At 47.5% G+C, this 23,391-nt stretch overlaps 1 protein-coding gene across 1 annotated transcript; it reads right to left on the bottom strand.

Moving 5' to 3' along the window:
• Nucleotides 1-4,773: 4,773 nt before the first annotated feature.
• c1galt1a (core 1 synthase, glycoprotein-N-acetylgalactosamine 3-beta-galactosyltransferase 1a) lies at nt 4,774-23,101 on the bottom strand (the record flags this gene model as incomplete). The annotated part of the gene is made up of 6 exons (XM_083784534.1): nt 23,025-23,101; nt 20,330-20,466; nt 19,559-19,705; nt 18,068-18,239; nt 7,091-7,305; nt 4,774-4,920 (listed from the first exon to the last, which is right to left on the bottom strand). The coding sequence occupies exons 2-6, from the start codon at nt 20,399-20,401 to the stop codon at nt 4,774-4,776; spliced, it is 753 nt and encodes a 250-aa protein (XP_083640660.1). The 5' UTR covers nt 20,402-20,466; nt 23,025-23,101.
• Between the last annotated feature and the right edge of the window lie 290 nt (nt 23,102-23,391).

Genomic DNA, 23,391 nt, shown 5'->3' with positions numbered 1-23,391 from the left:
GATTATTTATGTTGAATACTGTCTATACACAGTTGGTCCTCTCAAAGTGGGGACCCCCAGGGGTCCTTGAGCAGGCTCCAGGGGGTCCCCGAGCCGGCTCCAGGGGGTCCCCAGGGGTCCTTGAGCAGGCTCCAGGGGGTCCCCAGGGGTCCTTGAGCAGGCTCCAGGGGGTCCCCAGGGGTCCTTCAGCAGGCTCCAGAGGGTCCCCAGGGGTCCTTGAGCAGGCTCCAGGGGGTCCCCAGGGGTCCTTGAGCAGGCTCCTGGGGGTCCCCAGGGGTCCTTGAGCAGGCTCCAGGGGGTCCCCAGGGGTCCTTGAGCAGGCTCCAGAGGGTCCCCAGGGGTCCTTGAGCAGGCTCCAGGGGGTCCCCAGGGGTCCTTGAGCAGGCTCCAGGGGGTCCCCAGGGGTCCTTGAGCAGGCTCCAGGGGGTCCCCAGGGGTCCTTGAGCAGGCTCCAGGGGGTCCCCAGGGGTCCTTGAGCAGGCTCCAGGGGGTCCCCGAGCAGGCTCCAGGGGGTCCCCAGGGGTCCTTGAGAAGGCTCCAGGGGGTCCCCAGGGGTCCCCGAGCCGGCTCCAGAGGGTCCCCAGGGGTCCTTGAGCAGGCTCCAGGGGGCCCCCAGGGGTCCTTGAGCAGGCTCCAGGGGGTCCCCAGGGGTCCTTGAGCAGGCTCCAGAGGGTCCCCAGGGGTCCTTGAGCAGGCTCCAGGGGGCCCCCAGGGGTCCTTGAGCAGGCTCCAGAGGGTCCCCAGGGGTCCTTGAGCAGGCTCCAGGGGGTCCCCAGGGGTCCTTGAGCAGGCTCCAGAGGGTCCCCAGGGGTCCTTGAGCAGGCTCCAGAGGGTCCCCAGGGGTCCTTGAGCAGGCTCCAGGGGGTCCCCAGGGGTCCTTGAGCAGGCTCCAGGGGGTCTCCAGGGGGTCCCTGCTAAATGAAAATGTGTTGAATTGAGCGGCAACGCACCTACCACTAGCAATCCCAGAGCGTATTTCCTATAAGCATACTGTACACATAGTGTGTGCATGTGCGCACACACACACACACACACACACACACACACACACACACACACACACACACACACACACACACACACACACACACACACACACACACACGTTATTGTCTTAACTGCCTTAATAGTTGCTTTTACTGACTGTAAATATAATTTCTCAAGTCCTTATTTCTTACACGGGACATAGCAGTGACTGGCAACCCTATAACATGTTACAGAATCAAAGGTTTCATGGTCATGATTCAGGAGCCAATGGGACGCTTCCGTTCCAGTTTAAAATAATTCATAGCAATATAATATTCGGCTTTCGATTTGTGGAACCATCAAAAGGCAGCCACTGCTATGCTCTCACTCTCTGTCTCTCTCTCACTCTGTTTCTCTCTCTTTCTCACTCTCTCACTCTCTCTGTCTCTCTCTCTCTCTCACTCTGTCTCTCTCTCTCTCTCTCTCTCTCTGTTTCTCTCTCTTTCTCACTCTCTCACTCTCTGTCTCTCTCTCTCTCACTCTGTTTCTCTCTTTCTCACTCTCTCACTCTCTCTGTCTCTCTCTCTCTCTCACTCTGTCTCTCTCTCTCTCTCTCTCTCTCTGTTTCTCTCTCTTTCTCACTCTCTCACTCTCTGTCTCTCTCTCTCTCACTCTGTTTCTCTCTTTCTCACTCTCTCACTCTCTCTGTCTCTCTCTCTCACTCTCTCACTCCCTCTCTCTCTCTCTCTCTCTCCCTCTCTCTCATTTTTTCTATCTATCTCTCTCATTAGAGATGATATGTTTAAAAAGGACAACGCTTGAAGACTTGACTGTAAAATATGTTGTTTAATAATTGTTTAACTCTATAAAGGCTTTAGAAGGAATTATTATAAACGCAGACATACATAACAGTAGACCTGGTTAGCACACCAAAGCCACATATTTAAATACATAACAAACATATATATATATATATATTATGCATTGTATTTAACATTTTGTGACCATTTCAATGGACTGTATATATAAGTGACAACTTTGGAGAAATTAGAATAAACTTGATTTTGAAAGTACAATAATGTTGTATCTGTATCTGTTTGTCTGCCTGTGTCTGAAGAGTGCAAACTGACTGTGAGAAATACAAGCATTATTTTGAGTACTTGCGGGTAAAGGACGACAAAAACATGAGGTGAAAGTGCAAATGATGTGGCGGACAGAAAGCATTGTCCACAGACAAGAAGAGCAATGCAAATCTAAGAAAGCATCTTAAAGCAGTCCATGAGGCTGCCTCACATGGACCAAAACCACTAAAACAGACAAAGATCCATTTTACATCGCCACAGTAGCATGTCACCAAGAGTCAACTTGACAAAATGATTGCTAGGTAAGGAAAGGAAAGGTACTATGTTTACCCAGGGTAACTGGACTAAGGAAAGGAAAGGTACTATGTTTACCCAGGGTAACTGGACTAAGGAAAGGAAAGGTACTATGTTTACCCAGGGTAACTGGACTAAGGAAAGGAAAGGTACTATGTTTACCCAGGGTAACTGGACTAAGGAAAGGTACTATGTTTACCCAGGGTAACTGGACTAAGGAAAGGAAAGGTACTATGTTTACCCAGGGTAACTGGACTATAAGCTCAAGAACTTGTTTACAGCCAGGCCCTGCTCATAGAACATTTCATGGTAGGGGTTCAATGCCTTGTCCAAGGGCACTTCAGCGGTGGTCATTTGAACGTGCCGGTCTGGGCCCGGGGATACGAACTAGCGACCTTCCGATATCAAGACCGCTCCGCAAACCGTTCGGCCACCGCTGCTCCGTAAGTAGGTAGCCTATGTTGTTGAGGAAATGCTTCCCCTCTCAACGGTGGAGTCTGTTCCTTTCAGAATACCAGTGAAAGCAGGTCCAATGTGCAGAACAGTGAATACCGGCATTCTAAAATGGTAGATGAGCTCAAAAATACATTTGATGAATTAGAATTAGACTCATTTTTGATTTGATTATTATAAAAAACAATTGAAGGCAAGTTGAGGCTACAATAACGATGCCTGTCTAAATGTATGAGCATGTTTTATTGTTCCACTACATTTCATGATGTTAGGAGGGAGTTTTTTCTCTTACTGTGCGACAGAACAAAAAACCTTTTAAATCGTTTCTTATATTATTATTTTTTAAAGTAAAGTAAAGTAACTTGAAAATAGTTACTTTCATAATGTAATAACTTTTAAAGTAACTAGTTACTTTTTTAGATAAGTAACTATAACTATAACTCTTTACTTTTTTCTTTTTTTATATATTGTTTTTATCCCACGATTTTGTAACCGATTTTACACCCCTGTGTCAATCATCTAATGTGATCCTGGGCTCTACACACCCTCCACCAACCTAGTCCCCATATATGGGGGACAAGGGGAGACCAACCTAGTCCCCATATATGGGGGACAAGGGGAGACCAACCTAGTCCCCATATATGGGGGACAAGGGGAGACCAACCTAGTCCCCATATATGGGGGACAAGGGGAGAGCAACGGACTTGAACTCATGCTTCCTTCATGCCTGAGTGTCCAAGTTGCTCCTTTACACCTGACAGGGGGGAGTTTCCCTGGTTGGACGTAGACGTAACTCTTTACTTTTTAAAAGTAACTTGAACAACACTGAGAACGATACAGCACCGCCACACAACCCAACATCCGGTCTAGATTTTTGGCTCTTCAAAATAAGAGCCGAACATGAACGCATGAATTATATTATAATTTATCAATAAATGCTAGCAATCTAAAGGTCATTACACACTGGCAAATTAGCGACGCGATGCGAATAAGCGATCTGAAAATGCGAGATATTGCATGTTGCAGTTCGCCTGCGAATCTCTGCAAAATACGACACCAGAGCGAACAAATAAAAGCGAAAACGGTCGCATTTTCGCACATTCGCCACTGATGTGGAAGCTTGCATGGACTTCAATTGTTTTTTTTTTAAATGCGAATTATTCGCACGAATATATCGCGTCGCCAATTCGCCAGTGTGTAATGACCTTAAGAGTTAATGGTTAACGATGGTTGTGTAATCGTGCCGAGCAGGGAGGGGGGGGGGGGGGCACTCTTATCATCATACATACATCATCTCTGTCTGGCCAATCACAATTTGTGTCCTCGCTTTTCCGTCTTCACCTTTTATCCTCAATAACGTATCTTGCTCAGCCAATCAAATCATCGCTTTGGGGTGCTCAGCCAATCAAATCATCGCTATGGGGTGCTCAGCCAATCAAATCATTGCTTTGGGGTGCTCAGCCAATCAAATCATTGCTTTGGGGTGCTCAGCCAATGAAATCATTGCTATGGGGTGCTCAGCCAATCAAATCATCGCTATGGGGTGCTCAGCCAATCAAATCATCGCTATGGTGAGCTCAGCCAATCAAATCATCGCTATGGGGTGCTCAGCCAATGAAATCATTGCTATGGGGTGCTCAGCCAATCAAATCATCGCTATGGGGTGCTCAGCCAATCAAATCATCGCTATGGTGAGCTCAGCCAATCAAATCATCGCTATGGGGTGCTCAGCCAATGAAATCATTGCTATGGGGTGCTCAGCCAATCAAATCATCGCTATGGGGTGCTCAGCCAATCAAATCATCGCTATGGGGTGCTCAGCCAATCAAATCATCGCTATGGTGTGCTCAGCCAATCAAATCATCGCTATGGTGTGCTCAGCCAATGAAATCATTGCTATGGGGTGCTCAGCCATACGAAATAACTTTGTGAGCAATCATGTCACCTGGCCCCGCCCCGCCCAGGTGCGGCGGCGGTGTCATTTGGGGTGAGGTTGGGGGGGGTCATGGTAGCGGTAGCGGTATCCATACGGCCTCAGGTGATAGGTCAGGTAGGTCAGCTCGTACATCTCCACGGCCGCGATGTAGTGGAACGACACGGCGAAGTCCGCGCAGCAGCCTGGGCCCTGTAGAGCACAGAGACATGGTTTTGATTGATTGATTGATTGATTGATTGAAATATGTATTAACAGTTTGCAGAATTACAGTACATTTCAAGCACAAACTCAATACAAAGACTGTTAACTGTGACGACCCAATTAAACATTACACCTGTTTACAACAGGGTCCTTCCTCCATGTTCAATTCATCAAAACATTTAGAGACGTACAAATAGACACTTCTATATAGTTAAAGAACAGAACAGGAATTCATCATAAAGGAGGTAAAAAGGGAAAATGGATGGACTGTAGAGCACAGAGACATGGATGAGCTGGACACTGTGGAACACAGAAATATAGAGAACCTTAGCTCTGTTATGGTTACAGAACCTTATCTCTGTTATGGAGTTACAGAACCTTATCTCTGTTATGGAGTTACAGAACCTTATCTCTGTTATGGAGTTACAGAACCTTATCTCTGTTATGGAGTTACAGAACCTTATCTCTGTTATGGAGTTACAGAACCTTATCTCTGTTATGGAGTTACAGAACCTTATCTCTGTTATGGAGTTACAGAACCTTATCTCTGTTATGGAGTTACAGAACCTTATCTCTGTTATGGAGTTACAGAACCTTATCTCTGTTATGGAGTTACAGAACCTTATCTCTGTTATGGAGTTACAGAACCTTATCTCTGTTATGGTTACAGAACCTTACCTCTGTAACGGGACAGAGTTTACATACAGGTCTTACCTCTGTAACGGGGTAGAGTTTACATACAGGTCTTACCTCTGTAACGGGGTAGAGTTTACAGGTCTTACCTCTGTAACGGGGTAGAGTTTACAGGTCTTACCTCTGTAACGGGGTAGAGTTTACATACAGGTCTTACCTCTGTAACGGGGTAGAGTTTACATACAGGTCTTACCTCTGTAACGGGGTAGAGTTTACAGGTCTTACCTCTGTAACGGGGTAGAGTTTACAGGTCTTACCTCTGTAACGGGGTAGAGTTTACATACAGGTCTTACCTCTGTAACGGGACAGAGTTTACATACAGATCTTACCTCTGTAACGGGGTAGAGTTTACAGGTCTTACCTCTGTAACAGGGTAGAGTTTACATACAGGTCTTACCTCTGTAACGGGGTAGAGTTTACATACAGGTCTTACCTCTGTAACGGGGTAGAGTTTACAGGTCTTACCTCTGTAACAGGGTAGAGTTTACATACAGATCTTACCTCTGTAACGGGGTAGAGTTTACAGGTCTTACCTCTGTAACGGGGTAGAGTTTACATACAGGTCTTACCTCTGTAACGGGGTAGAGTTTACATACAGGTCTTACCTCTGTAACGGGGTAGAGTTTACATACAGGTCTTACCTCTGTAACGGGGTAGAGTTTACAGGTCTTACCTCTGTAACGGGGTAGAGTTTACATACAGGTCTTACCTCTGTAACGGGGTAGAGTTTACAGGTCTTACCTCTGTAACGGGACAGAGTTTACATACAGGTCTTACCTCTGTAACGGGACAGAGTTTACAGGTCTTACCTCTGTAACGGGGTAGAGTTTACATACAGGTCTTACCTCTGTAACGGGGTAGAGTTTACAGGTCTTACCTCTGTAACGGGGTAGAGTTTACATACAGGTCTTACCTCTGTAACGGGACAGAGTTTACATACAGGTCTTACCTCTGTAACGGGGTAGAGTTTACATACAGGTCTTACCTCTGTAACGGGACAGAGTTTACATACAGGTCTTACCTCTGTAACAGGGTAGAGTTTACATACAGGTCTTACCTCTGTAACGGGACAGAGTTTACATACAGGTCTTACCTCTGTAACGGGGTAGAGTTTACATACAGGTCTTACCTCTGTAACGGGGTAGAGTTTACATACAGGTCTTACCTCTGTAACGGGGTAGAGTTTACATACAGGTCTTACCTCTGTAACGGGGTAGAGTTTACAGGTCTTACCTCTGTAACGGGGTAGAGTTTACATACAGGTCTTACCTCTGTAACGGGGTAGAGTTTACAGGTCTTACCTCTGTAACGGGGTAGAGTTTACATACAGGTCTTACCTCTGTAACGGGGTAGAGTTTACAGGTCTTACCTCTGTAACGGGGTAGAGTTTACAGATCGTACCTCTGTGACGGGGTAGAGTTTACAGGTCTTACCTCTGTGACGGGGTAGAGTTTACAGATCTTACCTCTGTAACGGGGTAGTGCTCGTACAGCAGGTACCAGGGCCTGTTTCGGGGGAGCTGTCGGACCACGTAGTAGTGAGGCGGGTACGGGTGGAAGGTCTGTCTCCCTCCGAGGTCTCTGGAGTCCACGGGCCGGACCCCCACGGTCTGCATGCAGCGCCCCAGACCCACGTCCTCCACCTCCGTGTCGTGGACACACTGCCCGCTCTCGAAGCCCGCTGCGGTCAAATGAGACACGTTAGCAGTTACATTACAATAACATAGTGTAGCCTCGGCCGGGAGGCGGACCCGGGTTTCTCCATTCCACAGTTAAATTACAATAACATAGTGTAGCCTCGGCCGGGAGGCGGACCGGGGTTCTCCGTTAAACAGTTACATTACAATAACATAGTGTAGCCTCGGCCGGGAGGCAGACCGGGGTTCTCCGTTCCACAGTTACATTACTGTACGGATATAATTAAACTTTGCTGTTTCATAACTTTGTTCAACTATTGATTCAACCCTCCGCATGGGGGTGTAACAAACAGGATAGTAATTGTGATTTAAACACACACCGTTATATTACTCAAACACACACTTCCTCCAAGTTGTAATAAGGCTCTCAAACATTCACTTATTTTCCGGCCATTTTATTACTAATAACTCATAACACACTCACACACGTACAAACATACTTCTACTAAACTTGTGTACAGTAAAAGCCCTATTTGCTTTGTCTGGCCCGTGTTTAGATATAGTTCAAATAGCTTCCACAACTAAATGTCCTTCAATCAATAGCACAAGATTCAGAGGTCGCGACTTCAGTCGCGTTAGTAGCATTAGGTAATAAACTGAAACACAAAAGAAACACAAACACATACTATTAATTCACAGATCTAACGACTGCACAAGCGTATCACTATGACAGAGTATTTACCGTACTTATTAACACATTATAAAGACTCACGCAAACGCCATGATCCTGCTTTGTCACATTGCTTACGAATGAATGAAACGGGTCACGCGTATTTGCCTTGTCTCTGTGAGAGCACGCCTCTTCGACATCTGACACTTCCTTCCTCATGCAATTGTCATCACTTATTGACTTGTGTCCCACTAGTATGCGTCCAAAACATTCCTTCTAGCAGTAGGTAGTACAACACATTTTACCCCCCAATTTACTGTATTAATATCTACATCCCTGAGATACTGTAATTGGTTGATAAGAGGATTTCTGTTTTTATATAACACAGAGTATATCTATAGGCAGTGAACTTTCTTAGTAACACTAACATCTATACATATACAACACAACATGTAGTTACATATATAAGCTGGGTCGGCACTTAATATTATAATGAGCCCACCACCCGGAATAAACGCGACACCTCCCACTTTTAGCTACGGTTTGAAATTAAACCCAGTAAGCTAAATAGATACCCCACACTCATTTGTATACAAAACCATTCAAATAAACAATAGAAAAAAGTATATCAATCATGCTTCTATTGACGAACGCCTCCGGATGGCACTCACCAGGTGAACTCATGAATCAATAAAGCTATTCTACTTTCATACTGAATAAATTTTGATCTCAACTGACTATAGGAGGTCGACACCACCGCTTCGCTCCTTACTGGATGGCAAGTATGCCCCACCACCCAGTCTTGCCTCAAGTAAATACCCATTAAGCTAATCTTACCCGCGCAGCATGCATATATGGAAGAGTTCGTTTGGGTATTTCTCAAGAGGACTTCTAGTCTAATTTACTGGTCTTCAACCGGGATTAGGACCACCAGCCTTCGCACATCACGATGGAGGATGACAGATGGCCACGCCACCTCGTCCTTTTCCACCTGCGACCAACTGATGGGCAGACTTGGACATGTCCGCACCTTTACGTCCCTGACAACACCCTGGTTATCTGGATAGACCTCCACGACACGACCCATCCGGAATCGACCTCGTAGAGCGTTCTGGTCCGCGACCCACACCAGGTCGCCGACGGCCACATTCCGTGCTGGAACGTGCCATTTCTCTCGGATGAAGAGATGTGGACCCGCCAGCTGGCTCCACCGCTTCCAGAACTTGTCCACCTCGCGCTGAACTGCCCGAAGACGACTGTATGGGTAGCTAGGGAAGTCAAAACCCAGGTAGTCTCCCCTGGGCCCTGCCCGCCCCAACAGCAGTGAGTTGGGAGTGATGATGTCCACCGAATCCTCGCCGACCTGAGCTCTGGCTCCGATGGGTCTTTCGTTGGACAGGTTAGCAGCAAGGTAAAGTAGAGTCTGGAACTCCAACGCCGACAGATCATCGGTGTCGCCGACGCTGCTCAACGCCCTTTTTAGAACATGGACGGCAGCTTCGGCCGCCCCGTTCCGATGCGGAGAGTCCGCTGGGCTAAACTCCCATGCTCAGTCGGTCCCTGCAACTGCTGCTCTCTGCTGGATCTGCTTCTTGTCAATGTCCCCTAGGAACTTGTATAGATCCTCCAATGCTGGTCTTGCGCCAACAAAGTTCGTACCCTGATCAGACCACAACTTTTTGGGGTGGCCTCTCAGAGCAGTGAATCGCTGGTAGGTCTGCAGAAAGCCTTCTGTAGACAAGTCCTCAACTAAGTCTGCATGGACAGCTCGTGAGGCCATACAACTGAAGACCACGCCCCAGACTTTTCTCTTTACGCGTCGCCTCACAATGCCTCTGACAGTGTAAGGACCGAACAAATCCAGCGTTGTGTACTCGAACGGAGCTGCTGGACTTGTGCGCACTGTAGGAAGATCAGCCATCACTTGACTGGATAGCTTAGCTTCCCGCTTACGACAAAACAGGCAAGAGTCGATCACTTTCCGTGCGACCCTCGGCCCCTGAATCACCCAGGCCTTCTTCCTGACTCGCAGGAGTGTCCCAGCCACGCCTTCGTGGTTTGCACGGTGAGCCTCCTCGCACAGTAGTGTGCTGACTCGTGCTCCGTAAGGAATGATGGGCACGCCTTGACTTTCTTGGTCAACGGTTTGAACTCGGCCTCGGCATAGCAAGAGACCTGTCTTGTCGTTTTTACTAACTACAAGACGGTTCAGTGTCGTTGTCGGGAAAGAAATCCCCTCTTGGGCAGCAAGGCACAGCTCCATAAATGCTGTGTCGCGCTCTCCGACAGAGAGCACTGCCCCCCACTGTACACGACTGCCGGACTTGAATAAGCCCCTGCGGCCGCGCAACACCCTGCGGACGTAGTCTACTGCCCCGCAGAGTTTTGACAGTGTGCTGCATCTAGTCAAGTCCATCTGGTTCACAAGACCCGACCCCCACAGCTGCTCAGTTTCGTCATTAGATGCTGCCCCAGAACCCCCATCACTGACCGGTGAAGGACTCCTGCTTGCTGCTGGAGACCCCCCGTTGTCCGGTGAAGATCTGTCACTGACTGGTGAGGACCTGCCACTGCCTGGCAGCGTCGCAGACCCCTGGTTCCTAGTCTGGGATCTAGTAACAGCGGCAGAGAATGCCTTTCTCTGCAATGTACTCACGATTTCTCGCGATGAAGCAGCCACCTCAGCAGCAGACTTCATGGGCCATTCCTCCACTGGTTTGGTCAGGAACTCTGGTCCCTTTTGCCACAGGGAGTCACTGTCTAATTGCTCAGGAGAACCCCCCCTTGTGACTAGATCAGCTACATTTTCCACCCCGGGAATCCACCACCAGTCAGTCACAGGCCCCGCCTTCTGGATTTCCCCAACCCTGTTTGCGAAGAACGTTTGGAACCCGTAACTGTCTCTTTGAATGGCACCCAGCACTGTCTGACTGTCAACAAAGTGATACCACCTCGCGATTGTCAGCCTGCTATGCTTCAACACGTACTCTTTAAGCCGTGCGGCAAAGACAGCACCGCAGATTTCAGCTTTCACTGCATCGCCTTTTTGATCTAGGGGAGCCAACTTGGCTTTTGACTCCACCAGACGGGTCTCTACCCCGCTAGCAGTTTCCCAGCGCAGGTAGAGCACCGCTCCGTAGGATTCTGAACTCCCATCGGAAAAGGTGATGCCCCAGGGTTCCCCCACCCATCCGGGCGGAGTGATGCACCTAGGGAACGTGATAGAACTCAGCTTTGCATATTCCACAAAAAGCTCAACCGCTCTCATGCGGAGATCGCTAGACAGCGGTTGATCCCAAGTGTCTTTGGTCAATGACCCTGCCTCCTGGAACGCTCTTCTGACTAGAATAACGCCCTTCTGTTTCAGAGGCGTCACAAGGCCAATGGGATCATACAGCCCTGCTACTTGACTCAGCAACATCCGCCGAGTCAAAGGATTTGGCGTTTTCTCCGCCACCTCCTCCAGAGCAAGGTTTTCCTCGCTCCGCACTTTTTTCTTTCTTGCGGAAAAGTTTATGGCAATCATGATGAAGAGGCTGTCCTCCTTCACATGGTAACCAACTCCCAGAGCCTTGTTGTCTTCCTCTCTCATTTGATTTGGCAACAATATAGTCTCTGGTCTCATTTCTCCATCTCCTTCCCTCCCACTTTGGCCTGACCGTACCCAGGGCTTTAGGTGAAACCCCCCGGTGGCCAGAATGGTTTTAACCCCCGCCAGTAGCTCCTCTAGCCTCTGGGGGCAATTGTGAGATAGAAAAATGTCATCCACGTAAGCGTTTTCCACGATTACTTCCCTCTCGTCCACCATGTCAGTGAACTGAGGTAGATACGCTGTTTCGCGCATCGCTATTTGAGCTATGCTACCAGCTGGACGGTCACCCATGTTGACCCGTACCACAGCGTAATCTTCAATCTCGCTGTCAACCGAGTCCCTCCATAGGAACCGGTGCAAATGTACCTCCCGCTCTTCAAGCCAGACCGAGTGGTACATTTTGCTTACGTCGCCGATAGCAGCATACTTCCCTTCTCTGAAACGAAGTAACACTGCTCGGATGGGGTTCAAGACGTCAGGACCCTTCAACAGGATGCTGTTCAAACTCACACCTCGAAATTCTTGACTACTGTCCCAGACTATTCTAACTGGCGTGGACACAGAATGTGGGTTTGGTGCCATGAGATGGTTAATCCACCAGACGGCGCCGTTCCACATGTCCATGACAATTTTAGACAGTTTGACAGCAGCTCCTCTCTTGAGCATCTCGTGCACCTGGCTAGCATAAGCCTTTTTCCACACGGGATCTCTACTGAGACGTTTCTCAGATTTTAAGAACGTGGCCACAACCGCCGTTCTATTGTTCGGTAAAGTATCTGGATTCTCTTTCCAGGGGTAACTCGCGTCCCAGTGAGACTCGTCACTGTGCGCGTCACTTGTCTTAAAAGTTAAACCCCTTTTGACAATCTCCATTTCTCTTTCGTCAGCGAGAGACATCTCCTTTCCACCAGGAGCGCATTTTCCACACCGACAACCTCCACATAGAGGGTTGCACGCGGCGCCGATACTGTCCCAACGCCACCACGACAGAGCGGTGGCGGAATCAGTATGGCAAGTAGCCGCCGCCTTAATCTCAACGGCAGCCCCTCTCATTGAAAGAGCTAAATGGGTTGACGCCTCTCTTGTGATCATTTCACTAGCGTCAAACAGAGTAGGATGCACTCCGCTAACCGTTTTACCCAGAGCACCCTCCCATAGGACCAGATCCTCGACCCTTCTCAGCCTTTGCGGGGCTAGACGCCCCTCTCTAGCGCTAATAAGTATTTCCACTTTAGCTGGACGTCGCAACTCTTTCGGTTCGGTACCCGGAAAAAGTTCTGCAATGCGTGAAGGACTCACTTCAGCCTTGACGTCTGTAATTTCATCCAGACCGTAACAAGTCATGTCATGGCTTCGAGAAGAGCCCTTCTCCATTATTTTCAAACAAACTGAATAACGTTGAGTTTGATATGATCTGGTCATGCCACCCACACCCTTCACAAACAGAGAAACAGGCACCCCTTTTAGTCCAAGTCTCTTCGCTGCTTTGTGGGTAATATAGTTAGTGTCAGAAGCGAGATCAATCAAAGCGCCCGCCCAGTCTCCACGTCTTGTGGTCACTTCCAGTGTCATCATGAGAACCGGCAATTCTGTTTGTCCGTCGCCATCAGCGCAGACAGTCGTGGCTATATTATTAGTGAAAGCTTTGCGCATTATTACTAGTTGTTCTGGTGATAGTGCTGCTTTTGCAAACACTTCTTCCACTTCACGTGTGGGGCCCCGCAAGTCCCTCCCCACGTTACTAGCTTCCCTCGCGCCGTCATTTATAGCACCACTGTCCTTGTTACGTCTTTTTAGGCACAACTGAAAATTGTGAGGCACTCCACAATTTTGCATAGGAAACTGTTGTTCCGCACTCTGCACTGCCCGTCATGCTGGCCTAAACACCGCACGCATGCTCTGTGCTTTTTAACGAGAGCCCTCTTGCTCTCTACATTAGCTCGTCCGAATACTTTACAACGGTACAGTTGGCCCGTACGATCATTTTCCCCACAGATTACGCAAGACCCGCGCGCCCCCGGGCTCTCACCACTAGTGGTACTGGTAGCCTTTGTGGACGCGCGTTTCTCGCGCGCACCGCTGCCCGGCCTGTCTGAGTACCGCTCATTTTTATGGCTCCGTGGTGAATCATTACGTTTGGTCTCTGAGCTTGTTGCATTTAATATCTCCTGTTCAACGAGCACTGCTGTATGCTCGCGGAGGAATTCAATGAAACACTCAAATCTGTTCTTGTATCCGACATTGCCCTGATTTTTAAACAAACCTTGGTGATGAACTATCCACCTTTCTTGTATTTCTGGCGGCAATTTTCTCTCCAGATTATAAATTACGACTGGATTTTTGATAGCCTCATCTGCATCTAGGTCAGATAGATCAAGGACTGATTGTTCTATCAATCGAACTAGATGCAACGTCTCTTTGTGTTGACCAGGTCCACTGCGCACCTTAGGCACGCTATCCAGATTCATTATAATCTCACTGACAATTTGTCCTACGTTACCGTATAAACACTCCAGTTTACGGTACACTTCTTCAGTAGTTTTGCAATAATCCAGTCTTAATTCATCACTGATCTTTTTGTCAATGGAATCCATCAATAGTTGGTAATGCATGTCGTCACCCCAGTCAGCGGATTCACACAGCGCATATTTTCTATGCCATTGTGCTTTCCATCTGAAATAAGACATGCGGTCCCCACTAAATTGTGGTAATTTCATTGGTTGGGTAGCGAGTTTACTCGCCTTTGTTTTCCCGTTTACCCCGCCGTCAGCGGCGGCGAGGGCTTGAGGAACCTTCTCCTCTTTAATTGCTACAGGCTTAGTTATATCGCCTTTGTGCGCCAACTCCTGGAGGCGTCTATTTTTCTCCACCTTATAGTTGTTGACTGTTTTCATTAATCCGGTCAAATTCTCGCCAGAAATGCAACCTTCATACTGTTCAAATAAGGCTTTCACGTCTGCAAAGGACTCCTCAAATTCGGTAGCCACATTATTGCAGAGGCGTTCCGTTATTTCGTGCACTTTATATTTGTCAGGATCTGCGTAACGGAACGCAGACTCTACCCGAGTTATAGCGCACTTAAAAGCCGCATCAATACACCGGTCCCACAAATGGTCCTTCACTTGTTTAGTGCCTATAGTGTATTTATCTTCGCCTGCTTTTATTTTCTCATCCACCGCGAGGATTTCCTTTTTACAATCCTCGTCATCAATCTCTTCTAAAGCATTTTTATACTCTAGGCTATCATTTAGAAATGCCTCGTAGTCCTTCGTCACACCAACTATCATAAGTTTGAGTTCTTCCTCAGACTTTGCGTCGGTGAATGGCACTATTAAGCACTTAGCGGCGTTCTTGGTCAGCGTTCCTTGGCTTTTAGAACGTGCCTTTTTAAAGTCGGTTAAGTCTGCTAAGGTTGCCATGGTTACGATATGGACGCTCGCCCCCCCCCCACCAACCTTTCTGTTTCAAGATGGCCGGGATCGGGACATTCCTCAATGGCGACTGCTCAGGATGTGGCTGTGGAACACGTGTATTGTATCCCCTCAAACGCCCCTCCTGTTAGCATTAGCATTAGCTCCACGTTAGACAAAGCTATTCCTATGCTATCAGCATTAGCATTAGCTCCACGTTAGTCACAGCTATTCATATGCTATCAGTTTTAGCATTAGCTCTCGTTAGCCGAAGCTACCTCTAATGCTCTTTGGTTGCTAGGCTCAATGCAATGTCAATGGAAAGGTGGCTAGCTTCTTTCTGGATCACAGGATTTAGCTTTAGCTCGATTTCTTCCCAAAAGTCAATGCACAGTTTCCTTTTTGCAACACACAATTCCAGCGATATTCCCCCCAATGCACAAGCACTCCTGTGGGCACTGAAACTTTTTATTTAGGACTGCAACAGCCGAGCACTTTGTCAGCACCCAGGTGGTTCCTCTTTAGCAGCAATGTAGCCGCTAGCACCCTACCCCGAACTCCAAGTCCGGGTCACCTTTCACTAAGGCGAGCGGATGATTCCTCGCAGGTATCAGCTACTTCAGCAGCCTGCGGGCGGTCGCGTTGGTTCTCGAACGAAGGCGACCGGTGACGGGTCCAGAGCTGCTCCGGGATGGCCGTCTTTGTCTTGCTTCTCCGCTAGCGTCTCGCTAATAGCCAGACATCCACTGATCACGTAGTAGCCTAAGCTAACACGGGCCTATGGCTTCCATTAGCATCGTGGTTGCACTGAATGCTAAGGGATGTAGCTACGGTGTTTACACGCGTTGCTATGGTTTCGCTCCGGTGGTTCCCGTTATAATGTTTTAACGGTAACCTACACACGTTGCTTTTCTTACTGCAACGGTGATTCACGTCGGTTGCTTCGTTACTTGCACCGGTGATTACCGGGTTTGCTTTATTACTGTACGGATATAATTAAACTTTGCTGTTTCATAACTTTGTTCAACTATTGATTCAACCCTCCGCATGGGGGTGTAACAAACAGGATAGTAATTGTGATTTAAACACACACCGTTATATTACTCAAACACACACTTCCTCCAAGTTGTAATAAGGCTCTCAAACATTCACTTATTTTCCGGCCATTTTATTACTAATAACTCATAACACACTCACACACGTACAAACATACTTCTACTAAACTTGTGTACAGTAAAAGCCCTATTTGCTTTGTCTGGCCCGTGTTTAGATATAATTCAAATAGCTTCCACAACTAAATGTCCTTCAATCAATAGCACAAGATTCAGAGGTCGCGACTTCAGTCGCGTTAGTAGCATTAGGTAATAAACTGAAACACAAAAGAAACACAAACACATACTATTAATTCACAGATCTAACGACTGCACAAGCGTATCACTATGACAGAGTATTTACCGTACTTATTAACACATTATAAAGACTCACGCAAACGCCATGATCCTGCTTTGTCACATTGCTTACGAATGAATGAAACGGGTCACGCATATTTGCCTTGTCTCTGTGAGAGCACGCCTCTTCGACATCTGACACTTCCTTCCTCATGCAATTGTCATCACTTATTGACTTGTGTCCCACTAGTATGCGTCCAAAACATTCCTTCTAGCAGTAGGTAGTACAACACATTTTACCCCCCAATTTACTGTATTAATATCTACATCCCTGAGATACTGTAATTGGTTGATAAGAGGATTTCTGTTCTTATATAACACAGAGTATATCTATAGGCAGTGAACTTTCTTAGTAACACTAACATCTATACATATACAACACAACATGTAGTTACATATATAAGCTGGGTCGGCACTTAATATTATAATGAGCCCACCACCCGGAATAAACGCGACAATTACAATAACATAGTGTAGCCTCGGCCGGGAGGCGGACCGGGGTTCTCCGTTCCACAGTTAAATTACAATAACATAGTGTAGCCTCGGCCGGGAGGCGGACCCGGGTTCTCCGTTCCACAGTTAAATTACAATAACATAGTGTAGCCTCGGCCGGGAGGCGGACCCGGGTTCCACAGGCTCAGTACGGTACCAGTCCACTGAAGAGCCATGTAGTAACGCAGCACCGTAAAGCCTACAACAGTCCGCCTTAAAGCTGCTATAAGCAATAATATGTCAACATTTTAATGACTTTTTGTAACAGATGTTACATAACTCACCCTCGGGGCAACAGATGTTACATAACTCACCCTCGGGGCAACAGATGTTACATAACTCACCCTCGGGGCAACAGATGTTACATAACTCCTTAGCACCCGTATCTAATTATTTGTAACTAGTCCTGTACGTGCCCGACGGCCACCGGCCTACTTGAGAGCGATGCAACCACCCTTTGTAACTGTCTGTCTGTGTCCCACATGGACATCTCTGTATCTGTCTGTCTGTGTCCCACATGGACATCTCTGTATCTGTCTGTCTGTCTGTGTCCCACATGGAGATCTCTGTATCTGTCTGTCTGTGTCCCACATGGAGATCTCTGTGTCTGTCTGTCTGTGTCCCACATGGAGATCTCTGTGTCTGTCTGTCTGTGTCCCACATGGAGATCTCTGTATCTGTCTGTCTGTGTCCCACATGGAGATCTCTGTATCTGTCTGTCTGTGTCCCACATGGAGATCTCTGTGTCTGTCTGTCTGTGTCCCACATGGAGATCTCTGTGTCTGTCTGTCTGTGTCCCACATGGAGATCTCTGTGTCTGTCTGTCTGTGTCCCACATGGAGATCTCTGTATCTGTCTGTCTGTGTCCCACATGGAGATCTCTGTATCTGTCTGTCTGTGTCCCACATGGAGATCTCTGTGTCTGTCTGTCTGTCTGTGTCTGTTTGTCTGTCAGTGTCTGAAGAGTGCAAACTGACTGTCAGAAGTGGAGTGGTTAAGTGCCACGACTCGACGGGGGTGTCGAACACACGTGTCGAATTGTGAAGTCGGTGGGGCAAACGGTTCTCGAGTTACGTGCATTACAACCGTACACACGCACGCACACACACACACATGCACACACATGCACGCATGCACACGCACACACAGCGCATTTAGGATGATGTGGAAAGTGTGGCGACGGCGCCCTCCTACCTACAAACCGCCGCAGAGCCTCTTTGCTGAGGACGTAGCCCGCCCCCCCGCTCATGTACCCCTGCTGGACGAAGGGAGCGTAGCGCCGGCCCAGGTACAGCGGCCGGCCCGGGTCCAGGCCCGACAGAACCAGGCGCAGGTTCTCCGGGACCACAAAGGTGTCGTCGTCGGCCTTCACATGGAGGAAAGCAAAAACTAGAAAAATCTGCACACCGCACTGAAGAGAATTAATGTACCGGCCAATTACATATAATTCCATGGGGGTCCTTGACATGAAATAGTTTCTCTTACCTTCAGGAACCAGGCGGCGCTGTCCAAGTGGTTCTAGAACATGGTCTTACCTTCAGGACCCAGGCGGCGCTGTCCAGGTGGTTCTAGAACATGGTCTTACCTTCAGGAACCAGTCGTTGCTGTCCAGGTGGTTCTAGAACATGGTCTTACCTTCAGGACCCAGGCGGCGCTGTCCAGGTGGTTGTGGAACATGGTCTTACCTTCAGGACCCAGGCGGCGCTGTCCAGGTGGTTCTGGAACATGGTCTTACCTTCAGGAACCAGTCGTTGCTGTCCAGGTGGTTCTAGAACATGGTCTTACCTTCAGGAACCAGGCGGCGCTGTCCAGGTGGTTCTAGAACATGGTCTTACCTTCAGGAACCAGTCGTTGCTGTCCAGGTGGTTCTAGAACATGGTCTTACCTTCAGGAACCAGGCGGCGCTGTCCAAGTGGTTCTAGAACATGGTCTTACCTTCAGGAACCAGTCGTTGCTGTCCAGGTGGTTCTAGAACATGGTCTTACCTTCAGGAACCAGTCGTTGCTGTCCAGGTGGTTCTAGAACATGGTCTTACCTTCAGGACCCAGGCGGCGCTGTCCAGGTGGTTGTGGAACATGGTCTTACCTTCAGGAACCAGTCGGCGCTGTCCAAGTGGTTCTAGAACATGGTCTTACCTTCAGGAACCAGTCGGCGCTGTCCAGGTGGTTCTGGAACATGGTCTTACCTTCAGGAACCAGTCGTTGCCGTCCAGGTGGTTGTGGAACATGGTCTTACCTTCAGGAACCAGTCGTTGCTGTCCAGGTGGTTCTAGAACATGGTCTTACCTTCAGGAACCAGTCGTTGCTGTCCAGGTGGTTGTGGAACACGGTCTTACCTTCAGGACCCAGGCGGCGCTGTCCAGGTGGTTCTAGAACATGTTCTTACCTTCAGGAACCAGTCGGCGCTGTCCAGGTGGTTCTGGAACATGGTCTTACCTTCAGGAACCAGTCGTTGCCGTCCAGGTGGTTCTAGAACATGGTCTTACCTTCAGGAACCAGTCGTTGGTGTCCAGGAGGTTCTAGAACATGGTCTTACCTTCAGGAACCAGTCGTTGGTGTCCAGGAGGTTCTAGAACATGGTCTTACCTTCAGGAACCAGTCGTTGCCGTCCCGGTGGTTGTGGAACATGGTCTTACCTTCAGGAACCAGTCGTTGGTGTCCAGGTGGTTCTAGAACATGGTCTTACCTTCAGGAACCAGTCGGCGCTGTCCAGGTGGTTGTGGAACAGGTGCTGGAAGGCTCTGATGGTCTTGCGGTAGAGATGCTCTCGGCCCTCGCTCACGTTCAGGCCCACCGTGGGGAAGTCCGTCTGCTCCGAGCTCATGTACACCACCTAGAGGGTGCATTTATGTAGCGCCTTTATCCAAGGCGCTTTAGATAGATTGCATTTATATAGTGCATTTATATAGCGCCTTTATCTAAGACGCTTTACATAGATTGCATTTATATAGTGCATTTATATAGCGCCTTTATCCAAGGCGCTTTAGATAGATTGCATTTATATAGTGCATTTATATAGCGCATTTATCCAAGGCGCTTTACATAGATTGCATTTATATAGTGCATTTATATAGCGCCTTTATCCAAGGCGCTTTACATAGATTGCATTTATATAGTGCATTTATATAGCGCCTTTATCCAAGACGCTTTACATAGATTGCATTTATATAGTGCATTTATAAAGCGCCTTTATCCAAGGCGCTTTACATAGATTGCATTTATATAGTGCATTTATATAGCGCCTTTATCCAATGGGCTTTACATAATCGCCTCATGCGCTTTAGAGCAACTTAATGCAAGTGGACCGGTGCCGTCTCTATTCATAATATATACTCTAAGCACTGACGCTGTTACAGCGCCCTCCCCAGCCCCAGGACACTGACCGTGTTACAGCGCCCTCCCCAGCCCCAGGACACTGACCGTGTTACAGCGCCCTCCCCAGCCCCAGGACACTGACCCTGTTACAGCGCCGTCCCCAGGTGGCTTTGACGTGTCTGGTTCTGGAGTCCAGGTTCTGCGGTCCCGTCATGACCCAGCAGAGGAGGCGGGTGGTGTTGGAGAGGTGGTCCGCGACGCTGCTGTCAACATCTAGAGCTGTTGGGACAACATTACAATTTACAATTTACAATGTAGGCATTTAGCAGACGCTCTTAATCCAGAGCGACCTTACATTAAGCAAGAACAAAAAATCACATAAAAAGCATTTATCATGAAACATGCGTAAGCTAAGAATGTAACAGTGGAATGTCTATATAATGAAACTATATACATATAAACTATACATATATACTACTATGCTATACAATTATAGTGCTGTCTACATAACATGCTATAAGTCTGTATCAAATGCTATCTAAGCCAACAGAAATGCTATCTAAGGGTTTAGGGTAAGTGCTATGGGCCATGATGGAGTCTGAAAAGGTGGGTTTTCAGACTACGGCGGAAGATTGGGAGTGATGCTGCAGTTCTGATTGCAATGGGAAGTGCATTCCACAGTTTTGGAGCCAGAAGGGAGAAGAGTTTGGGACGTGTGGAGCGTTGTTGTCCCGGCGTTTTTAGTGAGGGTACACATTGAGACTTTAACCCCTTTTGGTGTTTTAAACGTTATGTTGTACTTTAGCTAATGAAAAACAGCAGATCTACAAGCTCATAGCTACGAGCTTGTAGGTTTGCTATTTTTGAAAAAATGTGAAAATGTGCCTCAAATCATTGAACACAATATTATTACAGAGTGAACATTTTAACTCAAATCTTTGCTTCTGGGGAGGGCCCTGGAACAACACCTTTTCAGATGGGGGTCAAATACATAACATTTTAGGGGTCCTTGACATGAAATAGTTTGAGAACCACTGACATAGAAACATGAGGTTTAACCCTGTGAGAACCACTGATATAGAAACATGAGGTTTAACCCTGTGAGAACCACTGATATAGAAACATGAGGTTTAACCCTGTGAGAACCACTGATATAGAAACATGAGGTTTAACCCTGTGAGAACCACTGATATAGAAACATGAGGTTTAACCCTGTGAGAACCGCTGATATAGAAACATGAGGTTTAACCCTGTGAGAACCACTGATATAGAAACATGAGGTTTAACCCTGTGAGAACCACTGATATAGAAACATGAGGTTTAACCCTGTGAGAACCACTGATATAGAAACATGAGGTTTAACCCTGTGAGAACCACTGATATAGAAACATGAGGTTTAACCCTGTGAGAACCACTGATATAGAAACATGAGGTTTAACCCTGTGAGAACCACTGATATAGAAACATGAGGTTTAACCCTGTGAGAACCACTGATATAGAAACATGAGGTTTAACCCTGTGAGAACCACTGATATAGAAACATGAGGTTTAACCCTGTGAGAACCACTGATATAGAAACATGAGGTTTAACCCTGTGAGAACCACTGATATAGAAACATGAGGTTTAACCCTGTGAGAACCACTGATATAGAAACATGAGGTTTTAACCCTGTGAGAACCACTGATATAGAAACATGAGGTTTAACCCTGTGAGAACCACTGATATAGAAACATGAGGTTTTAACCCTGTGAGAACCACTGATATAGAAACATGAGGTTTTAACCCTGTGAGAACCACTGATATAGAAACATGGGTTTAACCCTGTGAGAACCACTGATATAGAAACATGAGGTTTAACCCTGTGAGAACCACTGATATAGAAACATGAGGTTTTAACCCTGTGAGAACCACTGATATAGAAACATGAGGTTTAACCCTGTGAGAACCACTGATATAGAAACATGAGGTTTAACCCTGTGAGAACCACTGATATAGAAACATGAGGTTTAACCCTGTGAGAACCACTGATATAGAAACATGAGGTTTAACCCTGTGAGAACCACTGATATAGAAACATGAGGTTTAACCCTGTGAGAACCACTGATATAGAAACATGAGGTTTAACCCTGTGAGAACCACTGATATAGAAACATGAGGTTTAACCCTGTGAGAACCACTGATATAGAAACATGGGTTTAACCCTGTGAGAACCACTGATATAGAAACATGAGGTTTTTCAGAAAACTGAAAAAAATGCAGTGCAGATGGCTGTGATGGTGAAGGTATATTTAACTATCTGAGTGCAGAAGGCTGTGATGGTGAAGGTATATTTAACTATAGAGTGCAGAAGGCTGTGATGGTGAAAGTATATTCAACTATAGAGTGCAGAAGGCTGTGATGGTGAAAGTATATTTAACTATAGAGTGTAGAAGGCTGTGATGGTGAAGGTATATTTAACTATAGAGTGTAGAAGGCTGTGATGGTGAAGGTATATTTAACTATCTGAGTGCAGAAGGCTGTGATGGTGAAGGTATATTTAACTATCTGAGTGCAGAAGGCTGTGATGGTGAAGGTATATTTAACTACCTGAGTGCAGAAGGCTGTGATGGTGAAGGTATATTTAACTATAGAGTGCAGAAGGCTGTGGTGGTGAAGGTATATTTAACTACCTGAGTGCAGAAGGCTGTGATGGTGAAGGTATATTTAACTATCTGAGTGTAGAAGGCTGTGATGGTGAAGGTATATTTAACTATAGAGTGCAGAAGGCTGTGATGGTGAAGGTATATTTAACTACCTGAGTGCAGAAGGCTGTGGTGGTGAAGGTATATTTAACTACCTGAGTGTAGAAGGCTGTGATGGTGAAGGTGTTTCCCGGCGCGGTGTGGCCTCGTGGCGGTGTAAAAGTAGGCCCTGCCGGTCGCCAGCAGGACGATCTGCAGCCACAGGAAGCCCACCACCAGCCCCGCGGAAAAGTAGACGCGCGACGCAACGCTCTGCATCCTCCTCCTCCTCCTCCTCCTCCTCCTCCTCCTCCTCCTCCTCCTCCTCCTCCTCCTCCTCCTCCCCCCCCTCCTCCTCCTCCTCCTCCTCCTCCTCCTCCTCCTCCTCCTCCTCCTCCTCCTCCTCCTCCTCCTCCTCCTCCTCCTCCTCCTCCTCCTCCTCCTCCTCCTCCTCCTCCTCCTCCTCCTCCTCCTCCTCCTCCT

The sequence above is a fragment of the Protomyctophum parallelum genome (genome assembly GCF_964188405.1).
Source record: "Protomyctophum parallelum genome assembly, chromosome: 1".
NCBI lineage: Eukaryota > Metazoa > Chordata > Actinopteri > Myctophiformes > Myctophidae > Protomyctophum > Protomyctophum parallelum.
This window is presented reverse-complemented; position numbering and strand designations above follow the sequence as displayed.